The 21,194-nt window shown below is 47.0% G+C and overlaps 1 protein-coding gene across 1 annotated transcript in view; it reads left to right on the forward strand.

Annotated features, from left to right (window-relative positions):
* The first annotated feature begins 2,560 nt into the window (after nucleotides 1–2,560).
* The window catches only part of LOC119973347 (laminin subunit beta-4-like), a 163,850-nt gene continuing 145,216 nt past the window's right edge, over nucleotides 2,561–21,194 (forward strand). The window contains 2 exon segments of the mRNA XM_038811282.1: nucleotides 2,561–2,666; nucleotides 10,556–10,618. Coding sequence (XP_038667210.1) covers nucleotides 2,639–2,666; nucleotides 10,556–10,618 — 91 coding nt within the window. The 5' untranslated portion in view covers nucleotides 2,561–2,638.

The raw sequence follows: 21,194 nt of genomic DNA on the forward strand, positions 1-21,194 counted from the left end.
GAGATAGACCGGGAGAGGGCGGTGGGGGCGGTGGGGGACAGCTAAATCTAAGAGGAAGGAAAGGCGAACCACAGGGGGGAGGGGGGGGGCAGAAGCGGGGTATGGGGGGGAAGAGGGAAGAGACAGGGAACAATAGAGAAAAGCCAGGGAGGTAGGGGAGGGAGGCAGGGAAACATTAACAAACTTGGCATCCACATGAACAGAGAAAAAGTAGAATACAGGTGGAAGATGGGAGGGCCGGCTGAAGCGGAAGTGAGCACGAGACGACAACGGCAGCGAAATCCGTCCGGGAGAAGCAAGGGACAACACCAGCACCAGACCCATTGGAGTACTGCCCTCCGTAATTGTCTCTCCGGCACCCAAATGTATACCTACACCCCCCCCCCCCCACCCCCAGTCTCCCCCCCTCCCCCCAACAAACAGATGCCTACTTATGTGTGTAAATAATTTTGCCAAGTGCACAGAGTTGCTGCTGTTGAGCGGGTGCATAATACCCTACCAGTTACTTTATTTGATTTTGTGTTTCTCTCGTGTTGTTACTTTCTTTTTCGTTTTTTTCCTCTGTGATTTGTGTGTGTGTGCCCTTCTCTATATATATCATATCCTGTGTACATAAAGGCAAATATACTTTGTTCAAAAACTCAATAAAAAACATTTATTAAAAAAAATTAGTATATATGTGAATGTTAGAGTAAGGTGACCTCAGACTAACTAGAGAGCTGGAAGAGAGTGGTTGCTTGTGCATGATCATACTGTTATTTATCAGCTGTTTTGCGTATAGTTACCCACAGTTAATATTAATAAATCATTTATAGCTTTAGGTACAATGTTCTTGGAATATAAATCAAGCCATCCGACAAGACCATTACAAAAACAAAGAACATCCTGATATCCTCGCTGACTGCAGGAGGCAAAAAACAAAAGGGGGAATAAGAGTACTATTTCCAAACAGACAAGAGAACGTCACTTCTAGGTATGGAGTTCATCTTCATCCACCCATTTGTCTGATCTGGGGACAGTGGACCACTCTAAGGAGACCACCACTGTCAGCCAAGGAGATCAGCAACCACGTGCCCCCCATACATTTGTCTGATCAGGAACCAGTAATCCATTCTGACCTATCACTGGCTTTATTTCCTTTCTGTCTATTTAGTTCATGTTTCACGTCTAAACTGTTGCTTCTTCATAAGCCTAACAAACTACCTTAAAATCACTTATGAATTCCCAGCCGTCTATTTCGGGTACCTTGTGACTGCCGAATGTTAAACCTTACGCTTCTAAACTTGCAACTTCTCTTACCTAAAAACAAATGCAGCAGGTATATAGGAGCACAATTGCCTGCAAGTTCCCGCCAAACGATACACCATCCTAAGTTTTATACATGTTGTTATGGGAGCGGCGTTTTCAGAACCCCAAAATGTATCATGGAGGTCAACCAACCTCTCCCTTTAATGTATTGTTGCTTTTGAAGCACACGGCTTGGTCTCCAGGTGTGGTATTACAATTATGGACACATGGGTTTTTAAACAAAACAATGTTTATTCCATGAATTCAACTTAACCTTTTTAAATAAACATTGCATCCCTTAACACCTCTTACTTCAAAGATAACTCCGAAAATAATACAACACTAAATAACCCCTCAAAATGTTCCTTCAAACCTCCAAAAGACTTAACACCTTTAAACAGAAACACATCAGGTTAAAGACATTACTATTATGAGTTGAAATCACCCAAATGATTCAGAGATATTCTTTCCTGGCAGAGATCACAGCAGATCCAGCTTACTGCAAACACAGACACATCTAAGCTCTTCTTCTTCATGCAGCTCTCAGCAAACCAGCCAGGCACTTTTCAGCCGCTCTCTCAAACTGAAACTAAAAGCAGAAGTGAACTCAACTCAGCTACCCCCACCCTCTCACATCACTTCAGTAATACGAGCTGCTCCATTTCTTAAAGGTACACTGATTAAACATCCATTTCTTAAAGGTACTCTCACATGACAATGTCAATGTTCCTTCATCGTTGCTGGGTCAAAATCCAGCAACCTCCTCACCAACAGGGCTATGGGTCTTACCTAAACCAAATACTGACTGGTTTAAGATGGCGGCTCATCCCCATCGGCTCAAAGGCAATTAGGGAAGGGCAATAAATGATGGCCCTGCCAGAAATCTTCACATGCTCAGAACAAATAGCAAGAAGCTTTTTGTCGCCTGTCCCAATATTAACTTTCTAACTTTGTGTTGAATTTTGTTTGATGACATCGCCCTCCCCTCCCCACCCCACCCCCACTCCGTGAAGCACCATGGGATATTTTACGATGTTAAAAATGCTACATAAATGCAAATGCTTAGTTAATGAGGTGGAGTCTTAATAAACTTGATCTTGAGTGGGATTAAATTGTTTTATTTTCACAAACGATTGATCAAAAACCTAGTATTAAAATATATTGTTCCGATGCACTGTTAACAACTACCACAAGAGACAGCATGCAACAGAATTCTTCACACGTCAACATTCTGATATCAAATACTTTTTCCCTCCACACCCAGGTGCCTGAGGGCAACATTTTGCGTTTAATTGAATGTACCTCAGGTGTGCTTTTACTTGTTGCACCTCATCTCGTTGGTTAAACCCATATGTTTACAAGAGGACGGAAAAGTCAAAGTAAGTGAACAGAATTACATACTTAAATCTTTTTAAGTAGAATGGATGTTTCTGTAAACTTCAGGCGGCTGTTTTGCTTTATATTTGTCATTAGCTTCTATTAGTTTGGGAAGCTTTTCTTCATGATTTTTAAATACGTGGTTCACACAAGACATTGATTCTCAATAGCTCAAACGAAAGTAGTCACTTGTATTTGCCCACTTCACTTTTCACCACAAAGAGGAATAATAATCAATCAGCTACTCTTGTGTCATCAGTTGTAAATATCTGTAAAATTCCATGTGTATCTAGATCGCTGGCATGATTTATATTTAAGACAATTGGCTGACTTCAAACATGGGAACATTGTGTTATATAAAATTCAATTGCATTTAAAAGATAAAAGCAAGTCATGGCAAAAGGTGCAGCTTGTTTAAATTATTAACTGGCTCAACATAAAAATATACAGGCGGCATTATGTGGAAATGCTTTACATGTTTATTAAAATGAACTTCTGCTGAACATTCACTCAATATTTTGCAGTCAAAGTTGTCAATTTTAAAAAGATATAGTAAACAATGATACAGTTCACAGATTATGACAAGAATTGTGTTCTTGACAAGCTTTGATTTTGTTTTTATCTTGAAATTTCAAGTGGAGCTCCAGTTTCACTTGCTTCATGATAAAAGAAGGATGAGTAATACCTGTGTAATGTGAGGAGAAAGCATCTGTACATAAAACCGATTAGAGAATTTCTACCCGCCAAAATGAATTAAATGAAATCTGTTGGTCTGTTCACCCAGCAGAAACCATGCCGGTGGGCAGTTAAAATGGCAGTGCCTTATCCCCGCAAATTTCCATTGATTTCCTGCAGGGAGCATTTTAACCTCTTCTTTTGAGTGGTTGTTTGGGACACGTGACAGAAAGCAGCGGGGTCCTGCTTTAAATTTGCAGATCGAGGTCCAATCAGCTTAACGGTTTTTCACTGCAATTTGAATTGAGGCCTGTGCAGGGAAATCATCTTACCAATCCCAGGCTTCCCTCCACCATCTGCAAACCACAGTGAGAAAGGTTTGAGAGGGTATGTTCGATAGTCATGTAGAGCCAACTAATTGTGCATGCATTAGTCACAGCCTCTCTGTGCTTGTGCTTTCATTATTTATTAAAATATCCTTTGCTTTCTCTAAAAACATACATATTAAGGAAAAGAAGGGAGGGAAATTGGTTTTGGTTAAAACAATATTTGCCAACAAGTCTTTATGACAGTTCTGGGGCGAAATTCTCTGCAGACCGTCGTAACGCCGATTTCCGGCGAGCAAAATTGGTGTAGATGACTCCGGCGTGGGGGCCTTCTTTAAGGCCGCTTTTCTCCGTTCCCGGAGGGGCCAGCAGCGGACTGACGCGATACGCGTCAGTTTCACCAGCTGCGGAAGTGGTGAGACCCGGCGTTTTTTGGGGGGGGGGAGGAGGAGGAGAGAGACAGCCCGGCGTTTGGGGGGGGGGGGGGAGGAGGAGAGAGACAGACCAGCATTTTGGGGGGGGGGAGAGAGAGAGACAGACCGGCATTGGGGGGGGGGAGGAGGAGGAGAGAGACAGACCGGCATTTGGGGGGCGGGAGAGAGAGAGACAGACCGGCATTTGAGGGGGGGAGGAGAGAGACTGACCCGGCGTTTGGGGGGGGGGGGAGGAGAGAGACTGACCCGGCGTTTGGGGGGGGGGGGGGGGAGGAGAGAGACAGACCGGCATTTTGGGAGGGGGGAGAGAGAGAGACAGACCGGCATTGGGGGGGGGGGGGGGGAGGAGGAGGAGAGAGACAGACCGGCATGTGGGGGGGGAGAGAGAGAGACAGACCGGCATTTGGGGGGGGGGGAGGAGAGAGACTGACCCGGCATTGGGGGGGGGGGAGGAGGAGAGAGACAGACCGGCATTTGGGGGGGGGGGGAGAGAGAGAGACAGACCGGCATTTGGGGGGGGGGGGAGGAGAGAGACTGACCCGGCGTTTGGGGGGGGGGGAGGAGGAGAGAGACAGACCGGCATTTGGGGGGGGGGGGGGGAGGAGAGAGACTGACCCGGCATTGGGGGGGGGGAGGAGGAGGAGAGAGACAGACCGGCATTTGGGGGGGGGGGGGGAGGAGCAGAGAGACAGACCGGCATTTGGGGGGCGGGAGAGAGAGAGAGACAGACCGGCATTTGGGGGGGGGGAAGGAGCAGAGAGACAGACCCGGCGTTGGGGGGTTTGCGGGGTTGAGTTGAGAGGAGAGGGGGGGGGGGTTTGCGGCGTTGAGTTGAGGGGGGGGGTTTGCGGCGTTGAGTTGAGAGGGGGGGTTGCGGTGTTGAGTTGAGAGAGGGGGGGCGGCGTTGGAGGGGGGGCGGCGTTGGAGGGGGGTAGGTGTGGTGAAGGGGGTAGGGGTGGTGAGGGGGGGTTGGGGTAGGGGCAGCGGCGTGCAGAGGAGGGGGGCGACGGATGCCCGGGGCCAACGCACCGTCGCCCCCCCTCTGCACGCCGCTGCCCCTACCCCAACCCCCTCCCCTCACCACCCCTACCCCCTTCACCACCCCTACCCCACTCCAACGCCGCACCGCGCCCCCCCACTAACGCCGCACCCCCCCCCTCTAACGGAGGAAGGAAGGGGGGAGGAGGAAGGAAGGGGGGAGGAGGAAGGAGGGGGGGGAGGAAGGAAGGGGGAGGAGGAAGGAAGGGGGGAGGAGGAAGGAAGGGGGGGAGGAGGAAGGAAGGGGGGACGAGGAGAGAGGGGGGGGTGTGGGTACCGGCCTTCAGAGGGAGAGGGGGATGTGGGTACCGGCCTTCAGAGGGAGGGGGACGGGGTGTGGGTACCGGCGTTGAAGGGGGGGGGGACCCAGCGTTGAGGGGGGGGACCCGGCGTTGAGAGGGTGGGGGACCCGGCGTTGAGAGGGGGGGGGTTGCGGCGTTGCGAGAGATGGGGGGGGCGGCGTTGGAGGGGGGTAGGGGTGGTGGGGAGGGGGGTAGGGATGGTGGGGAGGGGGGTAGGGGCATTGGAGGGAGGTAGGGGTGGTGAGGGGGGGTGGTTGGGATAGGGGGCAGCGGCGTACAGAGGGGGGGGGCGACGGTGCGTTGGCCCCGGGCATCCGTCGCCCCCCCTCTCTGCACGCCGCTGCCCCCAAACTCCCCCCCATGCCGCAACCCCCCCCCCGATGCCGCAACCCCCCCGATGCCGCAACCCCCCCCGATGCCGCAACCCCCCCCCCGATGCCGCAACCCCCCCGATTGCCGCAACCCCCCCCGATGCCGCAACCCCCCCGATTGCCGCAACCCCCCCCCGATGCCGCAACCCCCCCCGATGCCGCAACCCCCCCCGATGCCGCAACCCCCCCCGATGCCGCAACCCACCCACCCCCCCCCCCCCCCCCCCCCCCCCCCCCCCCCCCCGACACTGAACGGCGTCAACCATCATCAATGGTTGACGCCGTTTTAAAGCTACTGTGATTTTCGCCGACGTGACCCGTGGCCACGTCGGCGCGACTTCGGCCCATCCGGGCCGGAGATTTGTGGAAACAAAAATATAATGAAATCCCGCCGGCGCCAGCTGTTTTCAGAGGCTGCCGGCGGGATTTGCACAGCGCCGGTTTTTGGCCGGTCAGAGAATTAAAAACCCTGCGGGAGCGGGATTAACGCCGCTGCCTGCCGATTCTCCGACCCTGCGTGGGGTCGGAGAATTTCGCCCCTGGTGTGATCTGTGCTACATCCAGCACTGACTCCATGAATGCTCATCCAGACACAAGAAGGTAAACACATTTTAAAAATACTGGAAAATCTCAGCAGGTCTGGCAGCATCTGTGACAAAGCTTTGACAAAGAGTCATCCAGGCTCGAAACGTTAGCTCCCTTTTCTCTCCACAGATGCTGTCAGACCTGCTGAGATTGTCCAGTATTTTCTGTTTTTCTTTCAGATTCCAGCATCCACAGTAATTTGCTTTTATCAAGGTAAATAAATTGACTACTTCAAAATTACAGTGGATATAATGGGTTTCTAACAATGCAGTAAACAGAGGACCATTCACAAACAATTCTTTGATATCAGGTGACTGCTTTTTAAACATATATAAGTTTACAATACATAAAAATAAGCATATAGACCATCATAAGATCTCCTATAATATGAATGTGAAAACAATATTTTTTTAAAATATTTTTATTGGAATTTTGCAGTTCATACATGGTTTACAAAAGGTAATTATTGTGTATTTACGTATAGAGTTCCTTGTTCTTGCACCGCCCCCCCCCCCCCCCCCCCGTTATTTCTTCCAGCTATTTCTGTCCCCCCCCCCCCCCCACCTCCCTTCACCCTTCCTACCCCACTCCATCCTTTCCTCCCTCTTTCTGTTCTTTGGTGTCTTGTTGGCCCCAGTGCCCCCACCCACCCTGCCCCTGTATTGGCTGCTGGCTTCAAACAGACCCTGGAACAAGTTGGTGAATGGCTTCCACGTCTTGTGGAAGCCCTCCTCCGACCCTTGAATGGTGGATTTGATTTTCAGGTGGAGAAATTCCGGCAGGTCGGAGAGCCAGTCTGCAGCTGTGGGTGGTGTTGCTGATCTCCAGCCGAGCAGGATACTTCAGCAGGCGATTGGGGAAGCAAAGACAGTGTCAGTTCCTTTCTCCATGATTAGTTCTGTCCGGTTAGATACCCCGAAGACTGCTACTTTCGGGCTTGGCTCCACCCTTACCCCCACAACCTTGGACATTGCATCAAAGAAGGCTGTCCAGAAGCCGACAATCTGGTGCAGGCCCAGAACATGTGGGTGTGTGGGGCCGGGCCTCCCTGGCACTGTTCACATTTATTCTCTACCTCCGGGAAGAACCAGCTCATTCGGGTTCTGATTACACATGTTCTGTGCACCACTTTCAATTGCATTAGGCTTAGCCTTGCGCAAGTGGAGGGAGAGTTGGCCCTGTTCAGTTTTTTCCTCCAAGAGTCCCAACCCTAGTTTTTGACATCCACATTGAGCAGTGAAATGGGTTTGTATAATCCGCATTCGGTTGGCTCAATGTCTTTCTTGGGTATCAGCAATATAGTGGCTTGTGTCAGCATTGGAGGAAAGGTGCTCCTCTCCAGCGAGTCTGCGAACATCTCCTGCAAGTGCGGGGCCACAAATCTTTTGTAGATATCCACCAGAAACCCCTCTGGCTGCAGCGCCTTCCCCACTTGCATGGAGCTGATGCTCTCCATGACCTCTCCCAGTTCTATTGGTGCTTCCAGTCCCCTTCTCCTACCTTCCCCCGGGACTGGCATGTCCAGTCCATTGAGGAACTGTTTCATCCCCGAGTCTATGTCGAGGGGCTCGGAGGAGTACAGCCCTCTGTAGTAAGCTCGAACACCGTTGACCTTTTTTGGTTCGGCTACCAGTCGGCCTCTGCTATCGGTCACCTGCACTATCTCCCTCATGGCTGCCTGTTGTCTCAGCTGGTGAGCCAGCAGCCAGGTGGCTTTGTCTCCATGTTCGTAGAAGGTTCCCCCAGGCCTGGCAAATTTGGTGCAATGCTTTCCTGGTGGATAACAGGTTAAAGCCCATTTGTAGCTTTTTCCTCTCTCCAGAAGCTCTACATTCAAGGCCTCAGAGTATCTTCTGTTGACCTCCAAAATGGAGTTGATGAGTCGTTGTGTAGCTGCCCTCTCGTCTCTGCCCCTGAGTGCCTTGTAGGCGATAGTTTTCCCTCTGATAACAGCCTTCAGTGCTTCCCAGAGCATGGAGAGTGACACCTCCTGCCTTCCGGTTGTTAGTAATACACTCATCTATGGCCGTGATATTTTCTGGCAGAAGGCCTTTGTTGCGACCATCAATTCATGCAAAACAGAGAGTAGATGTAAACTGCGGCTTTAATCGACTGGAACAGTGCCTGCCTGCAACTGCTCTGCTACTGAGAGCCGTCTACAGGGTAGCTGCTCTTTATACCTCCCCTCAAGGGGTGGAGCCAGGGGCGGAGCCCACAAGGGCACCAACATGATACATTCCGTGTAATATGGTACAATGGTTCATAGGTGGAGCCCACAAGGGCAACGGCGTGATACAGTGTAATACAGTGGTGAATAGTCAGTACAATACGTTCACCACAGCCTTGTTGGCATGTAGGGCCATGTTCAACCTCCATGTGGGGCGTTGGGCACAGCCCATCTCCAACCTCACATCTATGTAGTGTGGAGCGTGGTCGGAGACTAAGATCATGGAGCATACCACTCTTACTATCCCTGGAAGCACCAATTTCCCCACCACAATGAAGTCGACCTGGGTATAGACCTGGTGCAATTGTTAACTCCTTCTCACCCGGGTGCATGAACCTCCATGTGTCCACAGTTCCCATCTGCTCCATTTATGTCCCTAGTTCCCTAGCCATGCCTGTCATTTTCCCAGTATTGGGGGTTGACCTGTTCATCAGGAGGTCCTGTATGTAGTTAAAGTCTCCCTCCCCAAGATGATCTGTCGGTGCTTATCTATGTTGGCGATTTCGGCCGTGGTCTTCTTTACAAATTCTGTGTCGTCCCTGTTATCCTCATACACATTCACAAGGGCAACCGGTGCCCCGTCCATGTAACCACTGACCATGACGTTCCCGTAACCCTGGGACCGTAACCATCTTCATCGCCTTAAATGCCATCCTCTTATTGAGTAGTATGGCGCCCCCCCAGCTCTTGTCAGAGGTCTGCTTTACATCACTCCCATTGACTTCAATTGAAATGAAAATCTTGTGTTATAAAACTGTCTGTTAGTTCACTTTCACCCATTTTACACTATTGCTTACCTACCCCGTGAAGTCAAGCCAAGTCTGATCTTCAGTTGAAGTAGTAGGAAAGAGCAATGGGCAATTGCAAAAGCAAATTCAAAATTAATTCTCTTTTAAAGTCATGCAATCGGTCCTGATTTCAATTGTTTCCTTTTGAATTTCTAATGGAAACAGCCTGTGTATGGTTGTCACGCTGGTGGGGTATATAATCAGGGTGCAACAAACATATATTGGACCTGGGAATTGACAATGCGCAAGATTGGGCAGGAATAGGTGCGGATGGATGATCTTAAAGTCAATCGCTCATCAAGAGTCAGAGCACCTTACATGTGAAGCAAGGTTAAAGAGTGAAGATGTAATTGAGTCAAAAGAAAATCTTTCCAGTATTTAATATCTTTCTGAGCCTCAGGATGTGTCAAAGTGTTTTATATCCATTGAAGCACTTTTAAAGTGTCATCACTGTTGTAATAGAGGAAACATGGCAGCAAATTACACACAGTAATATAATAGGACCAGATAATTTGTTTTAGTGATGATGACAAATATTGTCCAAGACAGCAAGAATAGCACCTCGCTCCTGTTCAAATAACACCATGGCATCTTTCACCTGAGAGGGCCAAGGGTACTTCAGTTTAACATCTGATCCAAAAGACACATCTGGCAACACGGCACACCCTCAGTAATGAGTGTGGAGCTCAAACTCAGTGGTTCAGAAGCAAGTGTGTGACTAACTGAGGCACGACACGGCGTCTCATGCAACCAAGGCAAAGTAGGGGGGAGGAGGCAGAGGCAATGGGTAGGTAGAAGAAAAGAGTTAGAAGAGAGGAGTGAGTAGATGCAGAAAGTGGAGGGGGGGGGAGGGAGGGTTTTTTTTTATAATTTTCAAGGTTTAAGCCACTTTTATACTGATGCACATTTGAGTTTGATTTCAAGAGCTTGACCTCTAGATGTTAGTTTACTGGGTTTAAAGGACAAACCTGATTTCTTGTACAAGCCGAAGACTATCAGACCAAGTCCATCACACACAGGATTCTCCATTATATGCAGCTACGCTGTGCTCATTTAAATCATGCACATTCATTCGAGTACAAATAGGTTCCAGTCACATTATTGCTGTTGGTCAATTATATCCCAGTTCTGCTCTTTCCTTTCAGAAAAACTCGCACCGTTTCTGATCCTACAAAAAGAGATGAGGCTGCAGGTTGTCACATTGCTTGGTGAGTATGGCAAAAGAAATGTAGCAAAGTTTGGCAATAATTTTATTCACTTTTAGGCAGATGATTTGCAGGAAATCGGTTTCTGCGTACTTATTAGTGCAAAAGTATTGAAATTCGTATTTCCTCCTCTAAGTCTGAGTAAAGATTCAGTTATAAACAGAGTTATAAGAACTCGAAAGTCCTGAATATATTTCCCGGTGCACACATTGTTCCAAGGAACAATTAGTCAAGGTTCCTGTATCTGATGGTTATCCGACAAATCCATTAACTTTTTTAAAAATAAATTTAAAGTGCCTAATTCTATTATTTTCCAAATAAGGTGCAATTTAGCGTGGCCAATGCACTTACCCTGCACATCTTTCGGTTGTGGGTGTGAGACCCACACAGACAGGGGAAAATGTGTAAAATCCACACAGACAGTGACCCGGAGGCATGATTGAACCCGGGTCCTCGGCACCATGAGGCAGCAGTGGCAACCACTGCGCCACCGTGCCACCCCTGACAAATCCATTAACAGGCACCCACAAGTATTGCATTTCACCCTCATTCAGAATATAGATTATGGGCAGGATTTATCAGCCTTGTTGTTCCCGACCTTGTGATACAACCAAACCTCGCGAGACATTGCAAACTGGATTTGGGTTCATTTAAATATATCTGCGTCATATTTACCTGGGGCCTGGGAAGTTAGTGCAGGAAATGGGACTAGGTCTGGCCTTCGCGCAGCATTCCTCACTGAGGCCGAGAAATTAAGCAGAGTCCCATCTCATAGCAGGATCATTCTTGGCGCTACCATTGCCAGGAAACACCCGGCTAAACGTGCTCGACATGGGACTCTGTTTTGTTTCTGTTAAATCGTGCCCGCAGTCATTCCTTTGGGTCTTAGGGAGTTTATCCCTGGTCTCGCCCACGTTTTTTTTCACTGTGGAGCTGAACTGGGAGCAACACCGGCTCCACAAAGATCTGGCCACCATTTTGAAAGGGTGCCCTGATTTCTTAGTGAGTTTTAGGGTCCCCCACACCTCCACCCATGGGCAATGTCACCTCCCTCCCCACATGGGCATACCCCCACCCCCCACCCCAAGTGAGTACACCCTGCTATGGGGTTGCTGAGGGACCCACCTTTTCTGCCCTACCCACCCCCACCTTTTGGTTCATCCCCTTACAGGACCCAAATCCTTCACTCCTCCCACCCTCTAAGAGGCCTCTTCATGCCTGCCCTTCACCCCCCCCCCACACCTTTAATACCCCCCTCACCCCCCCCCCCCACCCCCTTTTGTGGGCATGGCCCCATCAGGCCCAAACCTTGGCAATGTCACCTTGACACCCAGGCATCCCCAAGGTGCCAACTTGGCATTGCCAAGGTACCCAGGTTCCATGGGAGAGCCAGAGTGTCACCCTGCCTTGACCCCAAACATCCAGAGGTCAACAATGGCGTGGGAAAGCCCCCAGGTGCCGTTACACCTGGTCCACATTTGTGTGGACCAGTATTAAACAGTGCCGGGTTGAGGCCTTGCTGGGGAGGTTGTTAGTTCCGGGAAACCCGGAGAATCCGGTTCGGTTGAATCTCGCAAATCATCTCGAGCGTCTCAAATCTCGCAAAAGGCCTCTCGCAAGTTCCAATGGCTTTATCATGACACCAAGTCGGACGCAATGAAGCGTTAAATCATGCCCCATGTATCCCAGAGAAGATTGGGTTCCTTATGATTCTTCCTTGTGGTTGGCGTCTCTGGAGTTGTTGGTGGTGGGGGAATGGTGCACTCCAGGGTGTGGCCGGTTAATCCTTGTTTTTTTTAAATTTAGAGTACCCAATTCATTTTCTCCAATTAAGGGTCAATTTAGCATGGCCAATCCACCTGGCCTGCACATCTTTGGGTTGTGGGTGTGAAACCCACTCAAACATGGGGAGAATGTGCAAACTCCACGCGGACAGTGACTAGAGCCGGGATTGAACTGGGACCTCAGCCCCGTGAGGCAGCAGTGTTAACCACTGCACCACCGTGCTGCCCTCTGTTAATCCTTGTTTGACTTGCCTTCTTCAATATTCTTTTGGCTACCTGGGTAGTGGCAGTAGTCACTTGATCAAGTAGGTTAGGGCAGGAATAACTGCATTTGTCTGGATCAGGTGAAGGGTTTGTTGGGAGGTGGAGCAAGATTTCCTTCCCCGCAAAGTCCCCTTTACAGGGCACCTGGTCTGCTGCCTATCTGGAGATAGGGTTCTATTTTGGAGGGAGGAGCTTGTGTGTTGTGGGGTTTGAGTGGGAGCGAGTGCTGTGGATCGACATTGTTGGAGCCCTTCTTCAGTTCGAGGATAAGCTGAGTGGGGGAGATAGCCACCCTCTTCCAAGCCATCTTATATCGTGACTTATTGAGTGTCATCCTGTTTGAAGCCGGGTTTCCCCCAGGGGAGCAGTCCTTTGTCCATAATGAGGCTATGCTGCTCTTTCCCTAGTATCCTCTTTGATGATGATGTATGGGGGTACTCCTTGCCTGGCATCCTTAGACTAATCCTGGTATTCCTCTCTTTTGGGGGTTTATTTTTCTTACTTGGTTAGGTCGCGTGCTGCTGAAGGCTGTGTTTTGGCAAATTGTGTCCTGGGGTGAGGGAAAATCCCCGATTCACACAAACCCAGCATTCAGTCATCCTCACTGATGTTTCAAAAAATCTAAATGGAAAGCATCGGATGGTTTTCTCGCTGCCGCATGGGTAATTTCTGCTCCATCCTTTTAGTGAGTGCCAGCACCATAACCATCAGGAAAATCATTTTAAAATAGGCCAGCCAACATAATGTTTCTCCACATTATTCACAAAAACAACATTGATTTATGAGGCTGGAGTTTAGCTGGGTGTTTGCGAAACATTTTGCCACTCATTCCAGGAGACTGATGTCAGTGCCACATTAATGTTAGTATTTGTTAGCTGAGAGGTTGCAGTATTCTGAACAAGCTGAGCCATGCTGAGGAGGACTGATATCATTGGACTCTTTACCTAGCTTGGTGAAACATGTCATTTAGGTTGACGCTGCTAGTAACAAGTAATTCACTTTGGCCTGGAAGTTTAAGCTTTGCAAGCAGCTATCTTAATCCTCAAAACAAGTGGGTTTGGTTTGGGTGAGGTGTGAAAAGGTTAAAAGTCTGAAACCCATCTGTTTTCCAGTTTTAGTAAAAGTCGGGTGATGGGTGAGCAGCCAAGCCCATTCACAGGAGGTGGGTTTGTTATTTAAATATTATAACGAGGCTCCATGCCTCGGAGTGAACCACCATTATAAATCTAACCACATTCAGCTTTCAGTGAAGCCCGGCGGTTAAAGGGAAGCGAGGACTGTCGATGTCAGAATGTAGATGACTGTTCCATTTCCTGCTGCATCCATGTTTACCTTCTTCACCTTCCCCTCACAATTAGACAACCCCCAATCTTTATGACCTCACCTGACCCTTCCAATCTCCTTTTTCCTCAAACATGAGCTCCCCACCACATCCCCTGCCTCCTCCAACCCCGTAGCTAACAGGCCTCAACCGTGACTGACCCATCTTTCCACACTTCTGCTCTTACTCCATCCCAGAAGCGTGATAGGGTTCCTCTTGTGCTCACTTTTCACCCCATCAGCCTCCACATTTAATAATAATCTTTATTAGTGTCATAAATAGTCTTACATTAACATTGCAATGAAGTGACTGTGAAAAGCCGCTTGTTCAGGTACACAGAGGGAGAATTCCGAATGTCCAAATTATCTAACAGCACATCTTTCAAGACTTGTGTGAGGAAACCGGAGCACCTGAAGGAAACCCACGCAGGCACGGGGAAAACGTGCAGACTCTGCACAGACAGTGACCCAAGCCAGGACATAGACATAGACATAAAACATACAGTGCAGACGGAGGCCATTCGGCCCATCGAGTCCACACCGACCCACTTAAGCCCTCACTTCCACCCTATCCCCATAACCCAGTAACCCATCCTAACCTTTTGAAAATGAAAATTGCTTATTGTCACAAGTAGGCTTCAAATGAAGGTACTGTGAAAAGCCCCTAGTCGCCACATTCCGGCGCCTGTTTGGGGAGGCTGGTACGGGCTGACTTTTTTGGTCACAAAGGGCAATTTATCAATCCACCTAACCCACGCGTCTTTGGACTGTGGGAGGAAACCGGAGCACCCGGAGGAAACCCACGCAGACACGGGGAGAAAGTGCAGGCTCCACACAGACAGTGACCCAGCAGGAATTTGAACCTGGGACCCTGGAACTGTGAAGCCACAGTGCTGATCACTTGTGCTACCGTGCTGCCCTAATTGAACCTGGTATCCTGGCATTGTGAAGCAACAGTACTAACCACTGTGCCACCATGCCACGCATTTAAAGGATCATCCTGTGCCATTTCCACCACTTCAGCAAGCTGCCACCATCTTGAGTGTGTGAATAAATAATCCTTTTTGTTTAAACCCATAAAAGCCGCTGCTGGTACTTGTAAATTTACTGCACAGTAACAGGGTTTTGGAAAGACACCTTTGGAAAGATACCTTTTCAAAATAATCCACACTGATTATGGACAGAAGGGAAGGTAATTGGGGGTTTCAGTCTATTTCTCTCCTCCACCAAAATGAATAACGTCCCTCCCACTTCCCCACATTATACTCCATCTGTCACCTTGTTGTCCAATCATTTCTATGGCCTGAATTCTCCAGCCATTGGGATTCCCTGTTCCTGTCAGAAGCATTCCCTCATCCATGGGTTTCCCGGCGGCATGGATGGTTTCAATGTGAAATCCCATTGACAAGTGGCAGGAGTACTGAATCCCACCACCAGCGAATGGCACTCCACCCAGAAATAGGGGGTTGGGGGAACCAGAGAATTTAGCCCAATATCTCTCTGCATCCTCTTTGTGCCCTCTCTCAGCTTACTTTTCCACCTAGATTTGTATTGTCAACAAAATTGCATACAGTAATCTCTGTCTCTTCATTTAAGTCCTTAATATAGATCATAAATAGCTAAGGCCCCAGCACTAATGTTTGTGACACTCCACTATTCATAGCCTGCCAACTTGAAAATGCCCTATTTATCTCTGCTCTCAGCATCTGGTCCATTAACCAATCCACGCTCCCATATTACCTCTAACTCCATAAGCTCTTACCTTTCATCTTAAGCTGTTGTATGGCATCTTATTGTATGCCATTTGGAAATCCAAGCATGTTAGGCTGAATTCTCCACTGTCGGGTTTCTCCATTCTGCCGGCAGCCCAGGGGTTTCCCGACGGCGTGGGGCTGCCCCACTATGGGAAACCCCATTGACCAGCCGGCGAAATGGAGAATCCCGATGGCGTGTGTTATATTACTTGGAATAATATATGTTACTCATTTGTTTATGCCAAGTTGTACTTAACTTTGATGATGATGAATACTTGAAGTTGTCCAGTGATAACAAATACTTTATTGAGTAAATAATCAATTAACTTGTGTGTTTGAGCCTTCAATACTTTTACTAGTAGTCAAATTAAACAAGATAGAATTAGGTTAACTATGAATATTATACTTTGCACTCTGAGGTAACTATACTTCTGTTCTCTAGCCACAACATACGCGAAGAGAGCGGGAAAACAGATTGAGCTTGTATTTATACTCACTGATAGTGTTGCCCTCCAGTGATCTTCTGACTGTACTGACTACATATTAACCCTTCATGTATATACATATACAGAGATCACTACATCCCCCCTTTTTATGTTACATATTTTCTATATGCTGTAAAAAAAATTGTACATAAAGATACAATGCAGTTTGTAATGCATTATACAGAGGCAATGAATCAATCAGTTCAATGGTCACAAATTTAAAGAATTGGGTTTACGTCGTCTTCTGCTTAATCTCAGTTGACTTGGAGGAGCTGAGCTTTTAATGTCCTTCTGATCAATGTCAGCTGGTTTTGTAATATTCAAGTGGTGCTGGGTGAGTGATTCATGTAAGTCAACGTGGGAAATACAAGTTTAGGAATTTGTATTTTTAATAAGTTTTGCCGATTTCGTCGGAGTAGTACACCCTCTGCAACCTTGACAATATACGAATGTGGCAGTGATTGTCTGATCACTGTAGCAGTTTGAGACCATCTTCCTTCTGGATATCGAAGTCGAATGATATCATCTTCTGTTAGTGGTTTCAGTGGAATCGCATGTAGATCATAATACTGTCGTTGTTTGTTGCGTTGTTGTTTGATCTTACTCAGTACATACGATTGATCTGGATTGCTGATTTGTATTGTGGGTAGCATTGTTCTCACATCACAATTGAAAACCATTTGAGTCGGAGACAGGCCTGAGCTTAATGATGAGGTTCTATATGAAAGTAAAGCCAAGTGATTATCGGATTGCGAATCACTCGCCTTGCCTATTAGTTGCTTAACAATGTGTGCACCTTTCTCGACTTTGCCATTTAACTGAGGAAAGTGTGGACTCAAGGTGATATGGATGAAATTGTATAATTTGGAGAAGTCTGTCCACTCCCAGCTCGCGAAGCAAGGACCTTTATCGGGCATAACCATTTGCGGAATCCCATGTCTCGAATGTTTCCCTACAAGCCTTAATTACTGATGAGGAAGTGAGATCTGGAAGTTTCATCAGTTCAGGAAAATTGGAGTAGTAGTCTATGATGAGAACATAGTCCCTACCTTTAGCATGGAACAAATCAATGCCTACTTTCGTCCACGGTGACGTCGCTATTTCATGCTGCTGGAGTGTCTCCTTACCTTGTGCCGGTTGATATTTTTGACACGTGGCACACGCCATTATCATGTTGGTTATCTCTTTATTTATCCCAAGCCAATATACAGCCTGCTGTGCTCTTCTCTTGCATTTCTTGATTCCGAGATGTCCCTCGTGAATCTTGCTGAGCATCTCTGACCTGAGAGTTAGCGGAACGGCGATCTGGTCATTACTGAGTAACAGTCCATCCACTACAGTCAGTTCTGCCTGTATGTTTTGGAACTGTGGACAGTGTCCCTTTGGCCAAGCATGCTTGAGATGATGTATTACTTTCAGCAAGGTCGCATCTTTTTGTGTCTCTCGACGAATTTGCTGCAACTTCTCGTCAGACACCGGAAGATTCTCCTTGTACAACTGCAGTTGAGCTTCAATATCGTCAATGGACTCAGGAGGTGAGCTTTCAGTATTGATGGATCTAGATAGTGTGTCAGCTATGAAGAGGTCCTTTCCCGGAGTGTAGACTAGTGTGAAATCATACCTCCTCAACATCATCATCATTTGTTGCAGGCGAGGAGTCATATCATTTAGGGTTTTTTCAATTATATTGACTGTGATCCATTTCTACAATGAACGTAGGAAGCCCGTACACATAGTCGTGAAATTTCATGATGCCTGTGATCAGCCCAAGACACTCTTTTTCAATTTGTGCATACCTACACTCCATGGCGGTCATTGCTCTGGACGCGTATGCTACTAGAACCCAGTCTATTTGGTTGACTTGTTACAGAAGCACCGCACCCATTCCATTTTGACTAGCGTCGGTGGAGATCTCTGTAGGTTTGGTTGGATCAAAAAAAATCAGAACTGGAGATGTCATCAGTTGATGCTTGAGGTCCACATTCTTCTTGGTGACATGGAGTCCATTCAAATTCTGTAGTCTTCCTGATCAAGTTTCATAGAGCTGACGTCCTCATTGGCAAGTTGGATACAAATTTACCTGAGAGATTACTGAATCCTAGAAATCGAAGCACATCTTTTTTATCTTTCGGCTGCTGCATGTTCTGGATTGCAGCTATTTTTTCGTTATCTGGCCTGACACCTTGAGCTGATATTATATCACCCAAGAAATTTGAAGATGAATGTGCAAACGTGCACTTTGATTGCTTGAGTTTCAGTCCATATTGGTGGATTCTGTGAAACACTTTCCTTAACCTGGCAATATGATCTTCTTCCGTAGTCGACAAATGATAATGTCATCTTCATATATTCTGACACCTTCAATATGCACCATCATCTGCTCCATGATTCTGTGAAATATTTCAGAGGCTGAGATAATCCCGAAAGGCATACGATTAAAACAGTCACGTCCAAATGGAGTGTTGAACGTACAGAGCCATTTACTTGAATTATCTAGTTGCATCTGCCAGAAACCTTGTGAAGCGTCAAGTTTGGTAAAAATGCGAGCATTTGCCATCTCACAAGTTATGTCCTCTCGCTTGGGGATAGGGTAGTTCTCCCTACAGATATTCTTGCTCAGGTCCTTGGGATCTATACAGATTCTGAGATCACCTGAAGGATTCTTGATGCAGATTAACGAGCTGACCCAGTCACTCAGTTACGTGACTCTTGAGATGATTCTTTTAGACTGTGATCATTGTAACTCTGCTTTTAGCCTTTCGCGCAGCCGAGCTGGTACCCTCCTTGGCGGATGAATGACAGGTTTTGCATCCTTCTTGAGCAACATTTTGGATTGGTATGGTAATATACCCATACCTCGAAATACGTTAGGGTATTCACGAAGCAGTTGCTGGATGTCATCGTCCAGTCATGATGTCTTTGGTATTCATGAGTCCTTGCAGGCTTGAGTGCCTAACAGCGAAGATTTCTGGTCATCCACAATCTCGAAACGTAGTACTTTCTTGACCTTCTTATTGACTACTTTCATACGGCACGATCCTCTGGAAGCAATCTGGTTGCCATTGTAGTCTTTCAACTTACATGCAGCAGGTAGCATCTCGTGTTCCCCTGGGATTGATGCGAGATCTTTGCTTGTCATCAGGTTTGCTGAAGCGCCAATGTCAAGTTTGAATAGGATTGGGAAATTATTTACTTGCACTGTTGATGTCCATTCACTGTTGGAGTCAATGTAATTTATTGGTTGTTGCTTGAAGGTCCTCCACTGTGTCTATGATTCCTATGAAGACGTTTCTCACTCTTATTAGCCTCTTGGGTGTGCTATATTTCTGGTATGTAAATTGGGAATTCTACTGTGAAGACGCTGTCCCTAGAGATAGATTTAGATTTAGATTTATTGTCACCTGTACCGAGGTACAGTGAAAAGTATCATTTTGTGTACAGTCCAGGCAGATCATTCCATACATGGAAAACATAGGACATACGATAAATACACAATGTAAGGACATAAACAGTGGGTGAAGCATAGAGAGTGTAATGCTACACAGTAGAAAAGATGCATAGAGAGATCAGTTCAGTCCATAAGAAAGTCATTCAGGAGTCTGGTAACAGCAGGAAAGAAGCTGTTTTTGAATATGTTGGTGCGTGTTCTCAGACCTTCTGTATCTCCTGCCTGATGAAAGAGGTTGGAAGAGAGAATCACCCAGGTGGGAGGGGGTCTTTGATTATGCTGCCCACTTTCCCAATGCAGCGGGAGATGTAGACAGAGTTAATTGATGGGAGGGGAGTTTGCTTAATGGACTGGGCTGTGTTCACCACTCACTGTAGTTTCTTACGGTCTTGGGCCGAGCAGTTGCCATACCAGGCTGTGATGCAGCAAGATAGGATACTTTCTATCGTGCATCTACACGAAGTCTTAGCTGAAACAGTTACAGATATACAACTTTGCCCAACTTTGAGCAATGCTACAGCAGAACTATTTGTATTTTACAGAAGATTATCTCTCTTGCATATTTCTGAACAGTACTTCTAAGCAATACTGTTTCAATTAATTAACTTTCTCTTCTTCCTAAAATTCCCTTGAACACACTACACTGTTCAGCAGTCTTTCATATATTTGAAAGAAATGAAAAAGGTCAAATGAGATCGTAGTTTTGTATGATCCCTCTCCCAACACATGACTGTCGATTTCTTACCTACCATTTTGACCATAATAAAAATAAATCCCAAAATTAATAATTGAACCCAAGAGAAAAATGGAATGCTGTCTTCTGAATTTACACTGTTTGATGAGTAATTTCCCGTGCTAGAGCATTCCAGAAAGATCTTATCATTCACATTATTTTTTACTGATGCATTTTGGCTCTCACCTAAGTTATGTCTCAGTGATGGGGAATTAGAACACTATTGTACTTTACTCTGATATCCATACCAAACGTTTCCAAATCAGATGCCACAAGAGTCAAATGCAAGTAACATTTCTCTCCACTGTCAAAAGATTATCCTTCAATGACAACGACTTGCATTTTTTGTGGGTGTGGTTCTCCAGTCTCGTCCATGGCGGGATCCGATGCGAGTGAGAACGGAGAATGTGGTTTTCCAGCCAAAACCTCTTCACTTTCAGCAGCGCCGGGAAAACTCAGCCAAGAATGAGGATGAAAGATTTCGGCCGTAGAGTCTTTCTAACTCAGTAAAACAGCTCAATGTTTTTCACATGAGCATAACCACACAAAATTTGACTCCAAGCCACATAATATGATATTGGGACAGGTGACTAAAGAGGTACAGTTTAGGGAACATTATAAAGCAGGAAAGTGAGGTGGAGGGGCAAAGAGATTTCAGGAGGGGATCCCAGAGCTTAGGGCCTTGGCAGTTGAAGGCCAATGCTGGAGGGATAAAAATCAGTGATTGGCAAGTGACCAGAATTGAAGGAGCGCAAAGATCTTGGAGGGTTCTGAGGCTGAAGGAAATTGCA

Source organism: Scyliorhinus canicula, chromosome 11, assembly GCF_902713615.1.
Source record: "Scyliorhinus canicula chromosome 11, sScyCan1.1, whole genome shotgun sequence".
Classification (NCBI taxonomy): domain Eukaryota; kingdom Metazoa; phylum Chordata; class Chondrichthyes; order Carcharhiniformes; family Scyliorhinidae; genus Scyliorhinus; species Scyliorhinus canicula.